Here is an 18570-nt window from a genome sequence, read left to right as displayed (position 1 = left end):
TCAGCCCCGTCTACCGGAAATTAATAACTTGGCATTGTTTTGAAAATGCAAATCAAATTGAAATTTTATGACATAGCCGAACTGAAAATTTACATCTTTACCTAAAATAAGTCTGCGTAAAATGAACGCTGCTAGTTTTTTTTTCTTATTGTTTCGGATGATGATAAAAGGACAAGGATTTTTTATTAACATTCATATCAAGATCTTTATATAAATTTAAATTATCGCGATGAAGACATCTTCGTAGTTGAATATAAAATCATTTATATTACTTCAATAATCTTTTTAATATTCTTTATACAAATACATTCATTCACATCACAAACATACTGTAGTTATTATGTTCAGTCGACATTACGCTTTTCTTGATCATATAAAAGTGTGGAAGATCAAATAAAAATAAATTATAATAACTCTTTACCAAAACGTAACTTATGAGACTACTATGATATACATTACGATGAGTAATTTCATTTGTATTTGTGTACAATATCAATCTTTTCGTCTAGTGTATTTTTTAATTTCAAATAAATTATTGAATATTCTAAACCTTTTATCAGACGATTATATTAATTATTTTAACGCTTTTATTAAATAATTAAATTTATGATATTTACTTGGACTTCAAAGTCAGTGTTTTTTCACTAGACGAACGGCCACTATGAGTGATATTGTATTTATCACATCCTTTGATGTATCATTCTGATCAACAATAGTAAAAAAAAAAAAGAAACTTGAAATGCTACAAAGAAACATCAAAGGGTACATTTACCCCTTTTCCTTTCTATACAAGAGTTCATTTCTGTTTGTAACAACAAAAATAGATTAACCGTGTACAACTATACATTGTATAGTCTCGCAACTATAAAATTAGTCTTATCCGGCATAATCATTGATTATAATTCATCGTGTTTCTCTTCATCCTTTCCCTCTTCGTTCTCGTCCATGTCCATTATCTTTTCCGATTCAGATCCTGCTTCTGTTTCTGCCGAAGCAGATTCCTCTTCTTGCGCTTCCTCCTCCTCGGGAACTTCGTCTAGGGAAATACCCAAAGTTTTCCTCATCAATTGTTCCACGCTGTCCGCGAAGCTGGCCGTCTCTCTAAGCATATACCCAGACCGAAGAGTGGCCGTCCTGAACATCATCAGGGCGATGTCCTTCGCCGTCTGATCAGCGGTGTCGACTTCCACTCGACGCAGTAATTCTCTGATAAGCGGATGCCTCGGATTAATTTCCAATGTCTTCTTCTGGTTCAAGTAATAAGCCTTTTGAGGGTCGTCGCTCTTCTGATGGGCGTTCGAGATCGCCAATCTCTCCATATTCCCAGTCCAGCCAAACATACTGGCGACCAAAGCGCAGGGGGAGTCTGTAAGGCGTTCAGAAACCAGAGCTTTACTGACGTGGTCTTTCAGAATATCGTTCAGCCATTTGACCAACGGCTCAAACGTGCTTTTCAACTGCTCCATCCTTTCCTTAGCCTTCTCCCCCTCGTCGAGGGTGAATCCTTCCTTCGCTACATTCTGAAACTTCTTCCCGTCGAATTCAGGAAGTGCAGAAATGGTGTACTCGTCCACCGCCTCAGTCAGATATAGAACTTCATAACCCTTCTTGTCCAAACGTTCAACGAATGGGGATTTCTTCACCTCCTCTTCAGAAGAGCCAGCAATGTAGTATATGTGCTGCTGGTTCGGTTTCATGCGGGAAACGTAGTCTGACAACGACGTCATTCCCTTCTGCGTGGAAGATTGGAATGATAATAGTTTTGATAACCTGGCTCGGTTTTGAGCATCCTCAATCACGCCTAATTTAATGTTAGTGCTGTATTCCTTCCAGAATTTCTCGTATTCCTCCTTGGGAATCTTCTTTATCATGTCCAATACCTTCCTTATCAGTTTCTTCTTGATCACTTTGATCAGTTTGTGCTGTTGCAAATTTTCACGGGAAACGTTCAATGGCAGATCATCGCTGTCGACGATGCCCCGGATGAAGGACAAGTAATTAGGCATCATGTCTGTGAATTTATCAGTGATGAATACTCGTCTTACGTAGAGTTTGATATTGTCCGCCTTAGTGCCATAACGGTTGAAGCTGTCGCTTGGTTGAACTTTGGGTATGAAAAGAAGAGATTTAAAGGTGACTTCCCCCTCAGCGATAAAGTGAATCTTCGCCAAGGGATCTTGAGTATCTTTTGTCAGTGTCTTGTAGAATTCGTTGTAATCCTTCTCCTCAACCTCGGACGGTTTCAAGGTCCATATAGGTTTCGAATCGTTCAACAATTCCCAGTCCCAAACCGTTTTCTCCACCTTCTTCGTTTTCTTCTCCTCCTCCGCGTCCTCCACTTTCGCATCGTCCTCTTCCTCTGTTACTTTATCTTCGGTAGAAGGTTCATCCTTCTTACTCTCATCGTCCTTCGCCTGTTCGTCCTCTTCCTCGTCGACCTGGACGACTTTGCTGCTCCAGAGATAAATAGGGAAGTTGATGAATTGCGAGTACTTCTTCACTAAGTTCCTAATGGTATCCTCTTCTAGGAAGTCTAACGCTTCGTCCTTCAAGTGCAAGCTGTAATTGAAAATGAATTAGTTTCGTTCATCCTAAAAGAGTATACAGTGAGTAGACACTGTTCAAAATAGAATACCTCGGTTGAAATTGGACTAAAAATTATAAAAATTAATTCACTAAAACATGTATTTTTATCATTTTAAAAAAGTTGAAAAATTACCATTCATTATTTTTCTTCACGATTTCAAGAAATTGTAATTTTTTAAAATGATAAAAATACATGTTTTAGTGAATTAATTTTTATAGCTTTTTAAAAAATCTCGAGTTATTTAGTCCAATTTTAACCGAGGTATTCTATTTTGAACAGTGTCTACTCACTGTATATAATGCCACTTCGCTTACCTAACTGTTGTCCCTCTCTTTAATGTATCACCCCTTGGGTCTTCGACAATGCTGTAACTATTGCTATCAGACTGCCAGATGTATTGCTTATCGTCGTTGTGTTTAGAAGTGACAATTACAGTATTAGAAACTAAGAAAGCAGAGTAGAAACCTACTCCAAACTGACCGATCATATCATTCAGATCTTGATTATTGGAGGCCTCTTGCATTTTTCCCAAGAATTCTGCAGTTCCAGATTTAGCAATGGTTCCAAGGTTAGTGATCAGGTCCTTTTTAGTCATACCGATACCAGAATCAGTTATGCTTAGTATCTTGTTCTCTTTATCGGACTTTATCCTAATCGCTAATTCTGGGTTAGTGTCTAGAACATTTTTATCTGTGAGAGATAATAATCTAATTTTATCTAAAGCATCAGAAGCATTCGATATCAATTCCCTCAGGAAGATGTCTTTGTTACGATAGAGGGAATTTATAATAAGTTTCATCATTCGATTGACTTCTGTCTGGAACATAAACTTTTCAGCCTTTTCCCTCAGTTCTTTTATTTGAGCCACGTTTAAACCGTCCAATTTTATCGCCTCCTCTTCCCTCTGAACAACTCCATCGTCTGCAAAATATATTTACTTGGTAGATAAAGAATTGTGTATCACAGGTGTATTGCAATTTATGAAAACAAAGTTATTTTTGGCATTTCTATAGTTAAGATATCTGCTGTAATTATCTTTATCAAATAAAAGTGCCATATGCGCGTCTGCTGTCCCTATAGGCTGGCGTTAATAATTCATTGAAACTGATGATCATGAATACCGTGAAAGTACATTGAGAAAAGAGCTAACCTGTTCGAGATCCTTCGCGACTGGCTCCTAAATCATTTTCCACAGTTCCAACATTCTCGTCGACTTCATCCTCCGCTCTAACAAATCCTAAATAACAAATACGAACATTGATGCTTGCGGTTTGATTAATTAGTACGGTAAAATAATACATGATTTTAAAACTTACCTGCCACGAAGAACAGGATTGATATTAATATTAACGCCTTCTTCATTGTTTTCGTGAGATAATCACGAATATTAAAAGAAAAAAAGCGAAAATATCTTCAAATGCACTTTCAACGATTCCCTTCGCTGTTTTACACAGACTGTCATATAACCTATCCCCGACGTTATAATATAGTAAGAGGAAACTCCAGGCGTCCACCAATCAGATGAACCCACGCAAGTGTTATCAACCAATCAGGAATAAGCCGGCTGCGATTTAATCCAAATGTCTAATTCTGATTGGTGAACGGATGGATGTTGTTCTAGAATATTCTCCGCCTTTTATTTACAATATATACGTAAATTGGATAAACATTTTGTATTTATATCATATTTGGTACTATACTGAATGTTGTAATTATAAGAATTATATTATACTTTTAAAACTTGTTTTATAACAATTAAAAAATTATCGGTAAAACGAAATGTTAATCCCCGACTGATGATAAGTGGATAGGGTTTACCTCGGTCGGTAATTTATCAAAAGTCGGTAAGTTATCAAAGATCGGTAATTCTTGAATACCGATAAAATTATTTTGAATTCTTCGACCTTTGACATCTTTGAAGTCGGTAAAACAGCCTATATTTGATCAACCAACTTTGTAATACCTATTCGTGTTTAGTAACAATATAAAAGTAAGTACATACATTAAACTATTTCATATATATTTTACATATTCCACTACTACACACTATTGAATATGATAAATCTAAACAAAGACTGGATATTGTTACGATTTCAGAGAAATTGCGAAATGGTTTAATTTCGAGAACGTTAAAACGCTATTGCTGTAACTAAAAAGAAATTTAACATTAAGTTTTATTAAAATATTTGCACAAGGAAGCAAAGATTAATAAAATACTACCATGTTGTTTCTATAAAACTTCTCTATCATCAAATTACAGTTCAGAACAAAACGTTGAAAAATAGATTCATTTAAACACCCTGCAGGTATTTTCTCCGCCACGCAGCGGTAACACGTAACAGTTTGAAAACTGTTACGAGTAAGCATGTATGAATTATCCATTCAATAATTGGATAGGAAATTGGTATTGGCGATTGATCACGCGTGAATTTTTTTGCCGATACACATGTTGTGACCAGCCGGTCGTTATGGATACATGTTCTACAAACCATCGTACGGATCATACACGTCGAATACACCTTATTTTCATACACGTGTGTGATTCAATGTGTGTCGATCTATATAGAATGCGCCAAAGGAATCCTTTACTGTCATTTGCCTTCCGGTTCTCTTCAGAAGTACCACGAATGTTCATCTCATTTTTATCGCTTCAAGATTCCTTCACAAAATCGGTGCGCGAGATTTCAATCTCGTTTTCTGGAAATTGAGGTGAGTCTCGTTATAAACATTAACAAAGTAAAAATTAAAATAACACGTTACTTATGTTTTTACAAATAAATTTCATAGTATTCACTTTACCTAAATTAAGAAACGTTTCAAATAATTCAACGTCGCTATGGTTTCATAAACAGTGCTAATCGGTATCGTTGTGTCTAATTAACAATGTCCGTTGATTTCATTGCCAGCATCAATTCGTAAGTTTCATTCCAACTGTAAAGTTGAAGGATGATTAATGTAACAATTTCAGTATACCAACAGCTGATACGGATCGTTTCGTTTCAACGCCGATTCGCATTACCCAGCAAGAATATAACCGTTCAAATTCCCCGGAAATCAATTTCGACGCGTTATATTACCTCGGCTCTTATGCTCGCTATTTAATTGACTAAACGAGGCGGGCGTGTTTAACAAGGTCGAGCCATTTACCACACCTTTGTGGGAATTGAATCACTTTGGATTAATAAAATGAAAGCAAGCAACTTTCACTTCCATAAAAAGTGAAATAAAACAACAATCGTGGTACTGGAAATATCGGTGTCAACTCCCACTTTTTCCTTTGCCCAATCTTCTATTTACCTTCCTTTATCTAATAAAGATAACAAATTGCAAAATTCGATGTTCACCTTTGAAATTGATCCAAAACAAACGGCAACAGATAGCAACCTGGAAATAATAAAATATAGAATCTAGGAATCGTTCAGCTTATTTAAGAAAAAAGGGAAAGGATATTACAGTTGATCTTGTTTCATTATCCCTTCTCTCTTGGACGCATGAGTCATAGGAGCCAGGTGAATCATCAGCGCGAGGTTTCATTTTCCAGGGATGTTCCTGCACAGGCCACAAAGCGCGGCGACGAGACACGAGACTGAGCTGATAAAGAAGGCCCAACGGGCCATACACACGGTCACGGATTCTATAGAGAAACTTCGCCTCCTCTGCCTGGCCAGAGGTGCCAACGGCATCATTGGGCTGGGTAGGTGAGTTGACGATCCTTCCATCGATATCACCTGAAATTTTAACAAAAAATCAAGAAAACTTTCCATGATCTCGCAGAGCGTTCCGTCGCATGGACGAGGATGGTAACAAGAAATTGAATTTGGAAGAATTCATCCTGGGTATGCGCGAGACTGGCCTGGAGATATCAGAGGAGGAGATACAGGAGATATTCAACAGATTCGACACGGACAACGACGGAAGCGTCAGCGTCGACGAGTTCATCGTTGCCATACGAGTAGGTGAACGTTCATGGTCAGTGAATATTTTTCATTTTTAAAAAAAATCAATTTCTGTCCAGCCTCCCATGTCTCAAAGCCGTAAGAACGTCGTGGATCAAGCGTTCAAGAAACTTGACAAGACTGGAGACGGAGTGATCACGACCGATGATCTAAGAGGTGTTTACAATGTTAAGTCCCATCCAAGGTACATGAGCGGGGAGGAGAGCGAGGAGAGCATTTTGAACAAATTTCTGGCGAACTTTGAGCAGAACGACACCACAGATGGCACTGTAAGATCAACTGGTGTTATCTTCTATTTTCAAAAATTCTTCAATGTGTCCAATGTTTATAACAGGTGACAGAGGAGGAGTTCATGAATTATTACAGTGCAATCAGCGCCAGCATCGATCACGACGCATATTTTGACTTGATGATGCGAAATGCGTACAAGCTCTAAACGCAGCGCACGGTTCTAAGATAAGTTATCGTTCGGCCAGTTCGTTCCACTGTATTTCCCATATGGCTATTGCTGTTAATCTCTGATCGTGTTTCTGGGACGGATGCCAAGCTTTCACGGTTAATGTCAACGTTTAAACAATTCATCGTGGTTTCTCGAAGGTCGGTTATAACGCCAGACAGTTGTCCACGCAGTTACGTAGTACCGCCTGCTGAAAAATTCATACTAAAAATACATACTACGATCCAGCATAAACTTCTTATTTAACCCTTAACATACCGAGCCTATAAAATAAAAATATGATGTTAAGAATTATGTATAGTGAATATTTTTAATTTTTTAACAAGTTTAACGAGAACCCCATGGTATTTTTTAAATTTCTCAACATTTTAGTGTGGAAGGTTACTGAAATTAGGTTCTTTGGATGTGGAAAAATATATTTAAGTTGAATAAGCATTGTTGACCGCGGCGAACGCGATTTAGGGCTTAAAGACAGCAGCTCCCTTTTATTTCTAAGTCAAGGGAACCGCCTGGTCATAAATGGGCGGGCCCGCGCTCACCACATTATCATGCCATAAATGCCAATGCATTCAACAAGAAATAAATCAATCCAAATATGTAATGCAGTATACCAACCAGGCTTCTGCCGGAGCCCCAAGTGTGTTTTGTTGTTTTTTATATTTTTGAGCGAACGTTTTATAGCACCAATTATGTAATATTTATCTTAAACGGATCTGGGACACATATAAAAATGAAGAATAAATTTGTTGATATAATTACGACAGAATCACCAAAAATCACTATCCTCAAATCACATATTGGTATGTTAAGGGTTAACATACGATTACTTTAAAACTGACTAGCTGCTGCACTGAAACATCAGTAACGTTTTTTCAAGTCGATCCTCAGTCGCTATTAAAACTGCTTACTATCTGTAAATAAATCAAGTTATTATTACGTTTAAAAAAAGTAAAATGCATCGCAGTGGGTATCTGTATGAGTGGATTTGAATTCTTTACCTGCAAGAAGATAGATATTTGAGAGTCACTGCGCCATCCTGTTTACTTAAGCATATACATACGGACGTGTGAAATGTGTGCATAGCATACAAGGACAGAAGTTGGTTACAGGGTCCAATACAGTAAACTAACATGTATTCATACTGTAAGATAATATGCGTGTGTATAATACACATATGGAAACGAAATACAAAAAATCGCACTATAATTTCCTCGACAGTATCGGTTACGAATATGTCATTCCTACAATGTGATTTTTTGCACTGTAATCGTGTAATTATTTAATTCGTAACACTTTGAATAATGTACTTCTATGTAACTTCTTATGATGTTAAACTATTAAAACTAATACAAACTGAATGTTATCATTTATTTAAATACCTTTAGACTGCAGGAATTTATCAATTCATAATAATAATATCGACATAATTTGTTTGCTGTGGATAATAAACGCTCAATTACTGTGACACGCAAAGTACTCAGATTACTCAGTTTTGCGTGGTAGATTGCTCTGGTAGGTAAAGTGCTCTAATAAAATATGTATATACGCTTTGAATATTGATTAATACAGTGATTATGGAAGTTGCCAAAAGATAGTTTTGCATCGGCCGGGAATCGAACCCGGGCCGCCCGCGTGGCAGGCGAGCATTCTACCACTGAACCACCGATGCTTGTTTAACAATTTTCTACAACATATAAATAACGGGTTAATATGACCTACTTAACTAATGAAATCCTTTGATGTACACAAGGAACCTATAAAATCATACCTTTGTCATTTTGTTTCCTGTACTGCCTCTGAAAACATGATACCCGAACTCGCAGGTATAGGAGTAATAAAAGTTCTCTACCTGACAGCAATTGAAGCACGTGGCTGGGTTACAAAAGAAAAAGCTGTCCATAGCCCTTCACAAATCAAAGTACATAATAAAACTATCAATGAAAGTACTTAACAAGCATAAAAAAAAAGAAAACAATTATGATCTCCCCGGCGGGGAATCTGATTTCGGTCACCCGCGTGGCAGACGTGGTGCCAAAAACAATGAAATATGAAGCAACTTTTTTCTTCTAAGCCTTAGATCATCATTAACAAAATTCGCCTTTTAAAGCAATTTTTTTCCTCTGAGACTTATAGGAAAAAAGCAACTTTTTTCCTATAAGTCTCAGAGGAAAAAAATTGCTTAAAATGCCAAATATTAATAAATGAATCCTTAATGACTTTCCTTGTTCGTATCACTTGCCTGTTGTATTCTTCCCAGTGATCGCTTGCTAACTGCGTATGAATTCACTGCAGGGTTCCGTATGCAGTTTAGACAGTAAAGGAAAACACAGTAGCAAGCGGCAGGATAGCACCCTTCATTATTAGGAGTGAAGGGCCTAGGGTCAGCCGTAATTTATTACCCAGACCCAAGTCCCGTGAGCTGGAGTGAATAAGAAAATGGATTAGAAAAAGAAAAAAGAATTCCTCCCCGGCGGGGAATCGAACCCCGGTCTCCCGCGTGACAGGCGGGGATACTGACCACTATACTACCGAGGAATCTTGTTAATATATTTTTTAAGTAATCTTCAAATGCTTATTGCTTACCTTTAATTATTTAAAATTATAAAATACTCTTACTCTAATGATACTCAACGTTTTGTACGTGCAAAATTTTTCTCTGCCTTTTATGGTCAGAAATTTTCCAAAGCTCCAAATATATCAGTACACAAAATACTTACGTATATGTATACATATATGTATATTATTGAAGAATGAAAAATAGCTTTTTTCCTCAACAATATATCCATGTATCTGAAAACTGATAAAATAATATAATCTACATATAAATTTTAACATAATCTGAATAAAATTAAATTATAAGAATGACAGAGAGGTGGAGCGGAACGGGTATATAAAAGCGAAGCGCACGCGCTCCGTGGTTCACTATCGGAGTATCGTTTGTACGGTCGTGGTGTACTTCTATCCTCCGTTTCTCGCTCCAGTTTTGTCCCACTTCCTTTCAATATTTTTCCGAGCAACGCTGACGCATCGGTGCACCCTTCTCATGATAAACAGCGAGGTTGGATGCGTAAAAATCATAAGAGTGCACGTAATGAGTAGTTAAAACGTTGCATTCTCATCTCATCTCCGTCGTGTACGTGTGTGTGTGTGTTTTTTTACGAAGAAATTCATCGACGGTGCTGTAACATTAAAAGAAAATAAATTTACGTTATTTTCTACTTAAACGTGTGTCCTTGGAAAAAGAAAAATGACCAAGTACTCGACACTCACGGCCGCGGTGTTCCTTTTTGGTAAGTTCAGGGCCTAGTTCGAATAAATGAACTGGTTACTTGGTTATTTTTCCTCTTCGTTGACAGGATTAATAATGCTGACACGCAATATCGTGTTAAAATGAAAATGAAAACGTGTGGGAATCCATAATGATTAGATGTGCAAAAATTATGCTCCGAGATATTGGAAATTGTACGTTCCAATGTTATTTATCGACTATAAAGAGGTTAGATGTCAAAAAGTGTTTCCAACTATTAGAAGTTTTTATGTTTTTTACTATAAAATACGATTTGCAATCGTGTTGTGCAACATTTCATGCGATAGTAACATCGATCGAGTTCGATATGCGATCAGGGCCGGCCCTGAGATTTCGGAGGTCCGAGACGGCCCCTGATATACGACATAAAAAAAATTACCTCAAATAAAATTATCTAAATTTTTAGATAATCCTAAAGTTTTTATTTGTAAAAAATTTTAATTTTAAACATTAAAGCTTGTATAATTAATTAATATTCAAGTAAACATTACTCTTCTTGCATTTTTGGACGAAAATCGTCTTATAGGGGCCCTAGGCGACCGCCTATTCTACCTAGGCCCAGGGCCGGCCCTGTATGCGATCAAGAAATACTAGCAATAATCTTGAGCTAACAATCGATAAGAAGGTATCGTTTCGATAGTTAGTTGAACAATGAGGTATCGAAGTATTCTCGATCAAATTTAAACATGTTTAAAATGCTCATCAATCCTACGAAGGATATTTAACGAGTAAATTATTCATATAATTAGAGTAATTATTGTCATAATCGATTAATACAGTAAAGGAAAAACAGTCTATTGTCTGTTCCCTTTTTCTTTGTACCGGGTAAAACGCTTATCGTTACGATACACGTGACAAATGCACAGTGATTCAACTTCTGCACTTTGTACCCCATGATGTATGTCTCAAATACACTTCATTTTTTTTCCCTTATTGTTAGAAAATATATAAACAATTACAGAAAAATGTAAAATTTTATTCTAAATTCTTTTATAAAATGTAAAATTTAAATGCAAAAAATATATAATTTATTTCATTTATTTAAAATTTTATTGAAAATGTAAAATGTAAAATTATTTAGGACATCTTTATGTTTATCCATGAAACAAAAGAGAAATAAAGGGGGGTAGAACTTAAATATTTTCTTAATCAATTTTTCTAGAAAAACATGTAAGCAAAACGATGATTTGCTATAACAACTTGCTGCATCAATGTAAAGTTCATAGATGATGTGTTAATTAAAAAATCATAATTAAAACAAGTCCATGACTATACAATAAAACTACTTAAATTTTCAGGAAGCATGTACATACACCTAGAAAGACTAACAAAAAGTTAATCTTAATGATTTTTTTTTTTTTCAAAAAAATAAAATACATTTACTTAAAAGTACATGTATTACGTATAACTTTTATAAACATTTTTACAAAAAAGTACTAAATATTCAAACTGTAACCGGTTTGGTATTTTTCCATTATTCAGGAGCCACAGCTGTTTCTGAATGAATGGCTGGAGTGTTGGAAACATTGTTTTTTTAAATGTTTTTTTCCATTTAGTTTGGCAATGGCATTCAAATACGATTTTTAAAAAATACCCTGCATACCGTTGCATACTTGCATAATGCGCTTTATCCTACTTACGTAATTTTTACCAGATCAATTTAATAAAGTATTTCAGGAATATGTAAAAATCTTGAAATTTCTAGGTGTATGTGCCCCTTTAAAGAAACAAAGGCTTCACAGCTGTTGATCTTTTATAATCTAGTTAGATCTTATTAAATTATTTTTAATCGAGTTACCTGAACAACTGGCAGAACTCTAGTATCTGAAACAGAAAAAAAAAATATGTATTTGTAAAAAATTATTTTCAACGTAACTTTTTAAAAATGTTTTACATATTAACTATGCCTAGTTTTTTTTATAAAAATCGTCATATCATCGGTACTATAATATGAAATTTTTGTTTCAGGATTTCTTGGACACACCTATTCGCAAGAGAATATGCCCACAGCTGAGGAGGTGTTACATAAAGTATCTAATATCGTAGATACTAGTAATCTCAACATATCAGGAAATACAGATTTGAATACTCAGCTTAACTCATCTGTGATACAAGCTATCGACGAAGTGAAGAATGTTTTTAAACAAAAATGTGATAAAAACGGAGGACCTGACGCATACGACAATGCCCAGAACGCTAAAGATCGCTTGGAGCAGTGCCTTAAATCGTTTGTTAATATTACAGAGTTAGAGCATGAAATGGAAATAAACAAGCCTGTTGGAAATTTGGACATGGTTTTCAAAAAATACTGCCAGAAAACCCCTGTTCTTAAAAAATGTATCAGCGACTTTACCACAGCTATAGAGCCTTGTTTGGAACCAGCTGAACGAGAAAATAAAAAGATCGTTCAAAATATTACCGATTCCCTCTTAAATTTTGTATGCTACAAAGAAGGAGATCGTATTGCTCGTATGTATTTCTGTATGAAAACGTTATAAGAGTAGCTACTTTCAAGCAGTACTTACATTCAAATTTTGTTTTACAGTTTTCATATCTGCTAATGGACCAGAATGTTTACAATCAAAGCAACAAGCAATTCAAAACTGTCTTAATACAACATTTGGTAGTTACGCACCTCCCCTTGATTTTAACAATGGATCTGCGCCTGGATTGGACAATCTCCCATCCTTAATTCTGGGAAACAAAGAATGCAAGTAAGTAAATTTATATATCTGTTCAGAATACATTAATAAGATACAAGAAATAAAAACATACCTTATTGCGCAGCGATATCTCCAGCCTTCAGGACTGCGTGGTGAAAGAATTGGAAAAGTGTTCGGATCCAACACCTGCAAACGTTGTAGATTCTATATTCAGATTTATCTTAAAAGAAACTCCGTGCCGAAATATAATATTAGATAAAAGTGCCGCTTCAACCTCTACAGTTAGTTTGCTGGTAATAACGACTATAGTATCTTTATTATTAAGTTTAGCATAAAATAAATTGGAATAAGTTTTGTATATTCTATGAAGGCCAACTCTGAAACATAAATTGCATTATGTTGGAACAAAATATATTATGTGGTATCGTATTTGACAAAACAGTCATTTAGGTATTCACAAAATTTCTATAGAAAGTAAATTAATATATGGAAGTTGTAAAGAAATTCTTGTTTTTATCAATTCACTTAAATACAATTATTATCGTCCATCGATTCAGGTGCTTCAGAATACTGACATTTATGAATGTCTGTCTGAATATGTAAGCTAAAGTAATTTGTAAATTATGATTGTAGCAGAATCTACAATTTTCTTCAATTTTGCTACACTTGGTATATGCGTATTAAATTTTGTACTATAGCAAAACAATTGATACAAATTTGTAATATAAATATTATTAATTATATGTAATAATACAACTTACAGTTGTATTCATCATTCACCTTTAATTCATTACATTGAAAACATACAGTAGGGAAATTCATTGACCCATTATATATAACTTTACATTGTGAAGAAGAAACTTAAAAGTTTAATATTTATATTTTTTAATATTGTTTCTGTATTTAAAAAATACAAAGTAACAGATAATTGCAACGAAAATTGTGCCTCATTCCTTTAACATTTGTGTATCTAATTTAAATTTCTATTTATACCTAATGTATCCAACCTCGAAAACCCTATCTTAATTTCTCCATTTAATAAAACAAAATATACATAATAACTGCTATAAATATAATTTAAAATGGTTCTTCAGACTCTACTGCATTCTATATTAATAAATATTAATATTTGGATCATTAAACATACTTACTGAACATTAAAACACTGTACTTCTGTCGATTTAAAATTATTCTAACTTTACATTAACCGCGCCATTTATTAAGGCGCGTATACAATTTTTACAAATTCACATATGTATGTATACCGCAGTTCACCAGAGTCCATAACTGTGACGCGCAGGTTGGAAGATGGTGGGGGAACGCAGCGAGCTCTCTACTAATCGCTTTCCACTTCGTTTGGGAATATCGCCAATCAGGGCGAAGATGCGTACTAGAGATGCGTGAAGAACGAAAACTGGTCTTTTCGCAGTTATGGACTCTGGTATACGTGCACTTGCTTTCCACTAGATCGAAAATGCTGAAAGCTCATTGGTCAACACGGTATAGTATCAATCATAGTATCCGTTCATCTAGTAAAAAATCACTGACCTTGGAGTTTAAGTTTAACCGCAGCAAATAAATATTCTAAAGCCTTTGTCAGACGATTATGTTAATTAATTTAACGCTTTTATTAAATAATTAGATTTATGATATTTGCTGCTGTTAAACTTGGACTCCAAGGTCAGTGCTTTTGATTGATATTGTACATAAAAATGTCGCGCATGCGCAATCGACGCTTCGGGTAGTTTCGCTGATGTTCGGGTAGGTTCGCTGATCGTAGAAGACAGTGCACTTGAGAAAGCCCATCGTAGGCTGTCTCGACGTGTATGTTTTGAACAGTTCGCAACATGTTAATGAGTTTTTATCAAATTCTTATTAAAAATTCATGCAGTGTGTTCAGTATACGAAAGAAAATTAATAGTGCAAGACATTTACCCTCTTGATCAAGTATTTTTCTTAGTATCAATTGTGCAATAAGGAAAGTGAAGAACGATGCCAGGCAAAGGAAAGAGAAGAGGAAAATCCGGTAAAATCTACTTTAAATTCTTATCTTCCTTAATATTAATCATTATTTATCGAATCTAACATTTTTAATATTTTTTTCTATCGCTTCAACAGATCATCCTGGTTCGGAATGCGTTGATCGATCCTCGCTAAATTATCAGCATTCCCCTCGAATGACTCATCGTGCATATAAATCTTGTTTATTTTATTTTACGTCACGGCTGCGTTACAATAATCGCATTTAATTTTCATTACCGTTTTATTCATGGTTTCCTAATTCTCTGACGTACTGAACACTGTATCGATCTACGAAATTCTGGCAGTATCGTAAAATAAGCTAACGTCATACCACCACTATTCATCTCCATGTGACTTTCATGCTTTTCGCACATGGAGATGGGTTAGCGAAATGCATCCAGAAAATACAATATTCGTTAATAAAAGGAAAGCAAATTATCATTTGCCTCGAGATATGTACGGAGGTATATCGTAAAAATACGTTCAATTCTAGGATCGAATTTCCCAGATCAGATCAAGAAAAATCTATTTCGTGCATTTTCGTTATTGCGTTTCGTAAGCTTACGAAAATAGTACTTTCCACTAGGATGACTATGCTTTTCCGTAATCGTTTTTTACTAAATTTAGATTAACTTTTGCAATATTAGGTTAGATATTTATATAATTATTGTCACTCAAATATCCCAACAATTTTGTTATAATTATTGTAAATGTTGATTTTACGTTTTATTTGAAGCAACAATAAAGTTAAAATTCTACTTTCAAAGAATACAATTTATGGAAGATTTGTCTATAAATTGCATTTTATTAATATAATCAATTGAAAATGTTTGCTTAATTTGGCGTATGCAGTTTTAGCATTTTGAATATTAATGAGATCAAATGTGCACCCATGCGTATCATAAAACATGACAGGGGAGTGGTCTGATTTTTATAGATAAAAATATTACAGTTCTGCTGTTTCACACATTTTTCATGAATTATAACTATTTTACACTTATAATGCGATTACAGGAAATGTTGTAACAGCTGTTAAGGCTTTGCATTATGTAACACAAGATTCGCTCCTAACAGCTGTTACTTTTCCTTTTAATTACCTTTGTAAATTAGATTTGTAAGCTACTGGTTGACAGGCAGTAATTAAATTAGACTCTATTTGTATTCGAATATAACAATAATAAGGGAAATACATGTTCGTAGGTCATGGTGGAAAAAGAGCTGAATTAACATCCGACGAGGACTCTGTTAATGATGCATGCAGTGTGACCAGTAGCCAGTCTGATAATCGCAGCATGTTAGACGACGTGAACGACAACGAGGTAGATGAAATTTCCCAGCAAGAGGCCTTCGAAGAGAAATTGAAGGAAGCTATAGACGGTTTAACCCAGAAGAGCGCAAAAGGGAGAACTATTTGCTTCAATGGAATTGAGAAGATCTTTGCCATTAAATACGTCCCGGATTTCGTGGAGGATAGAAAAATGACTATCACAGATTCCATAGAACGGGGATTGAAGAAGGGACGTAGCGAGGAACAGTCGACAGCCGCTAGATTGAGCACTTTGCTCTGCGTTCAACTGGGAGCCTTCGAGAGTGCCGAGACGGTATGCCGTGATTTGAAAAGTATCCTGACCTTCATTGCGAGCGACCCAACAGCCTCGACTCAAGCTCGAGCAGAGGTAAAGATAGAATTAAGCGACGGTTAAATTCATTACATTAATAATTAATCATGTGTTCGCAGTGTTGCTGGGCTCTGAGCATGAATCAATTTCTGTCAGGAAACGATGCGGCGGACACCATCGAGATCGTTCAGTTATTATCAAATATTTTTTCTGGTTCTTACTTAAAAGGAAATGGTGCTCTTGCAAATATTACAACAGAAGTGGCAGCATTACACGCGGCAGCTATATCATCCTGGACTCTTCTTTTAACAGTCATGGCACCAGCTGATATCTATAATTTGCTTACAAGTAATAAAACAAATAGTTACATGCCGTGAGTATTATTTCTTAGCACACGTACTAGTGATGCGCGGCCCGACTAGTCGGGTCGGTTCGGAAAACATCGGGCAGGCTACTTCGGGTTCGGTCGGATACAGTCGGGCAGAGTCGGACGAGCTCCCGCGGGCCGCGGTCCGCGGCCCAACTCTCGTGTACTTGTTAATACTTGCAATACGCATGCGCAAAATTGATTTTATATAGAATTTTGAAGTAAGATAATTTTTATTATTGTGGAAAAATAATACTTGTAACGAATTGCAAGTATTTACAAGTACATGAGAGTTGGGTCACGGGCCGCGGGAGCTCGTCCGAGTCTGTCCGACTGCACCCGAACGCGCCCGAAATAGACGGGCTATCCGACTTCGCGCGAGTATTGGACGGCCGCCCGAGCCCGCCCGATTTTTTCCGAGTCCGCCCGAGCCGGTAATATTGGATATCCGCACATCCCTAATACATACACATATACGCGACGAGTAATATAAAATAATGATTATTTTAGGTCCCTGAATAAATTGTCAGAATTATTAGAATCACCGCATTTGGATATAAGATTGTCGGCTGGAGAAGCTCTGGCTGTTATATTCGAACTCGGTCGAGATTTCTCTTCAGATTATGAGCAAGACTGGGCATTGGACTTGACTGAGGTATTAAAAGAACTGGCTACAGATTCTAATAAGTACAGAGCAAAGAAAGATCGTAAGCAACAGAGAGCCAATTTCAGAGATATACTTCGTTACATAGAGGTAAGTTTTCGTAATGACGATATTGAAATTGTTTTGAATTTATACAGGACCGGCTCTGAGATTTCGGGGGCCCCTTTAGATATATGACATAAAAAAAAGTACCTCAAATAAAATTTATAAAATTAACATTAAAGCTTGTGTACCTAATTTAGATTTGGTCTTATGGGGTCCCTGGACCTTGGGGGCCCTAGGGGACTGCTTAATCTGTCTACGCCCAGGGCCGGCCCAATAATTATATAACTGATCGCTAATTTATAATATTAGGAGGATACTGTACCGGAGATGCACGTGAAATTCGGCCAAGAAGTTCTCTATTTGGAAGGATGGTGCACACGAATTCAATACAATGCATGCTGCAGACTACTGGGTCCTGGTATAAATATTCATCTGGCCGTGAATCAACTTCTCCGCGAAATTTTCCACCTTGGTAACAAAGTCGTGCCGTTACCATTAAATCAGAAAACAAGCAAATTGGAAAGAGTAAGTTGTTTATAAAAAAAATTTACAATCGTTATTAATGCGAGGCTAATTATCCTTTTCTTTTATAGACTTTAATGAACGCAGCCGCGTTTAAAGCCCGTACTATTCAACGTAATAAAAACAGAGATAAACGATCAGCAGCCTTGGCACCGTAATTCTTCAATTTTCTGCTTTTATACGTTAGATGATGACGTCTTTCTTCTTTTAAAATAATGTAAACTCGATTCAAATTTTTATTTATTACAACCCCATTCGAATATGAAACTTAAATATATTTTCCATAAATGATCTAGCTTAAATTGTAAATAGAAAATGAACATGAACGAGAAATTATAGTCAAATTTGATTTCATTTGTTA

The 18570-nt window shown here is 35.8% G+C and overlaps 4 protein-coding genes, 1 long non-coding RNA gene and 2 other non-coding genes across 8 annotated transcripts; 3 read left to right on the top strand and 4 right to left on the bottom strand.

The window, feature by feature from the left end:
- Window positions 1-669: 669 nt before the first annotated feature.
- On the bottom strand, window positions 670-4063 carry Gp93 (heat shock protein 90 Gp93). The gene is made up of 4 exons (XM_034329365.2): window positions 3904-4063; window positions 3738-3824; window positions 2902-3508; window positions 670-2559 (listed from the first exon to the last, which is right to left on the bottom strand). The coding sequence occupies exons 1-4, from the start codon at window positions 3947-3949 to the stop codon at window positions 897-899; spliced, it is 2403 nt and encodes an 800-aa protein (XP_034185256.1). The 5' UTR covers window positions 3950-4063; the 3' UTR covers window positions 670-896.
- Window positions 4064-5131: 1068 nt separating this feature from the next.
- On the top strand, window positions 5132-7292 carry LOC117606655 (calcyphosin-like protein). The gene is made up of 5 exons (XM_034329389.2): window positions 5132-5296; window positions 6129-6285; window positions 6362-6539; window positions 6603-6812; window positions 6878-7292. The coding sequence occupies exons 2-5, from the start codon at window positions 6131-6133 to the stop codon at window positions 6977-6979; spliced, it is 645 nt and encodes a 214-aa protein (XP_034185280.1). The 5' UTR covers window positions 5132-5296; window positions 6129-6130; the 3' UTR covers window positions 6980-7292.
- A 1306-nt stretch (window positions 7293-8598) lies between these two features.
- On the bottom strand, window positions 8599-8669 carry TRNAG-GCC (transfer RNA glycine (anticodon GCC)). Its single transcript has one exon. It is a non-coding gene; the product is annotated as a tRNA-Gly (tRNA).
- Window positions 8670-9463: 794 nt separating this feature from the next.
- TRNAD-GUC (transfer RNA aspartic acid (anticodon GUC)) lies at window positions 9464-9535 on the bottom strand. Its single transcript has one exon. It is a non-coding gene; the product is annotated as a tRNA-Asp (tRNA).
- Window positions 9536-9905: 370 nt separating this feature from the next.
- LOC143305508 (27 kDa hemolymph protein-like) lies at window positions 9906-13491 on the top strand. Of its 2 annotated transcripts, none has more exons than XM_076689518.1 (4): window positions 9906-10290; window positions 12276-12776; window positions 12853-13021; window positions 13095-13491. In XM_076689518.1, exons 1-4 carry the CDS (start codon window positions 10248-10250, stop codon window positions 13303-13305), a joined length of 924 nt encoding a protein of 307 aa, XP_076545633.1. In that variant the 5' UTR covers window positions 9906-10247; the 3' UTR covers window positions 13306-13491. The 2 variants fall into 2 exon arrangements, with proteins under 2 accessions (XP_076545633.1, XP_076545634.1); XM_076689519.1 differs by lacking the exon at window positions 9906-10290 and adding an exon at window positions 10357-10496.
- Window positions 11656-12966, bottom strand: LOC117606662 (uncharacterized). Its single transcript, XR_004582012.2, has 2 exons — window positions 12833-12966; window positions 11656-12131 (listed from the first exon to the last, which is right to left on the bottom strand). It is a non-coding gene; the product is annotated as an uncharacterized LOC117606662 (long non-coding RNA).
- Window positions 13492-14735: 1244 nt separating the features above from the next.
- Window positions 14736-18482, top strand: LOC117606657 (interferon-related developmental regulator 1). The gene is made up of 6 exons (XM_076689517.1): window positions 14736-14996; window positions 16193-16668; window positions 16731-16984; window positions 17489-17732; window positions 17997-18212; window positions 18281-18482. Exons 1-6 carry the CDS (start codon window positions 14963-14965, stop codon window positions 18365-18367), a joined length of 1311 nt encoding a protein of 436 aa, XP_076545632.1. The 5' UTR covers window positions 14736-14962; the 3' UTR covers window positions 18368-18482.
- Window positions 18483-18570: the final 88 nt, after the last annotated feature.

The sequence above is a fragment of the Osmia lignaria genome, chromosome 8 (assembly GCF_051020975.1).
Source record: "Osmia lignaria lignaria isolate PbOS001 chromosome 8, iyOsmLign1, whole genome shotgun sequence".
Taxonomy (NCBI): domain Eukaryota; kingdom Metazoa; phylum Arthropoda; class Insecta; order Hymenoptera; family Megachilidae; genus Osmia; species Osmia lignaria.
The sequence above is the reverse complement of the archived record's forward strand: the minus strand, read 5'-3'. Positions and strand labels throughout refer to the sequence as shown.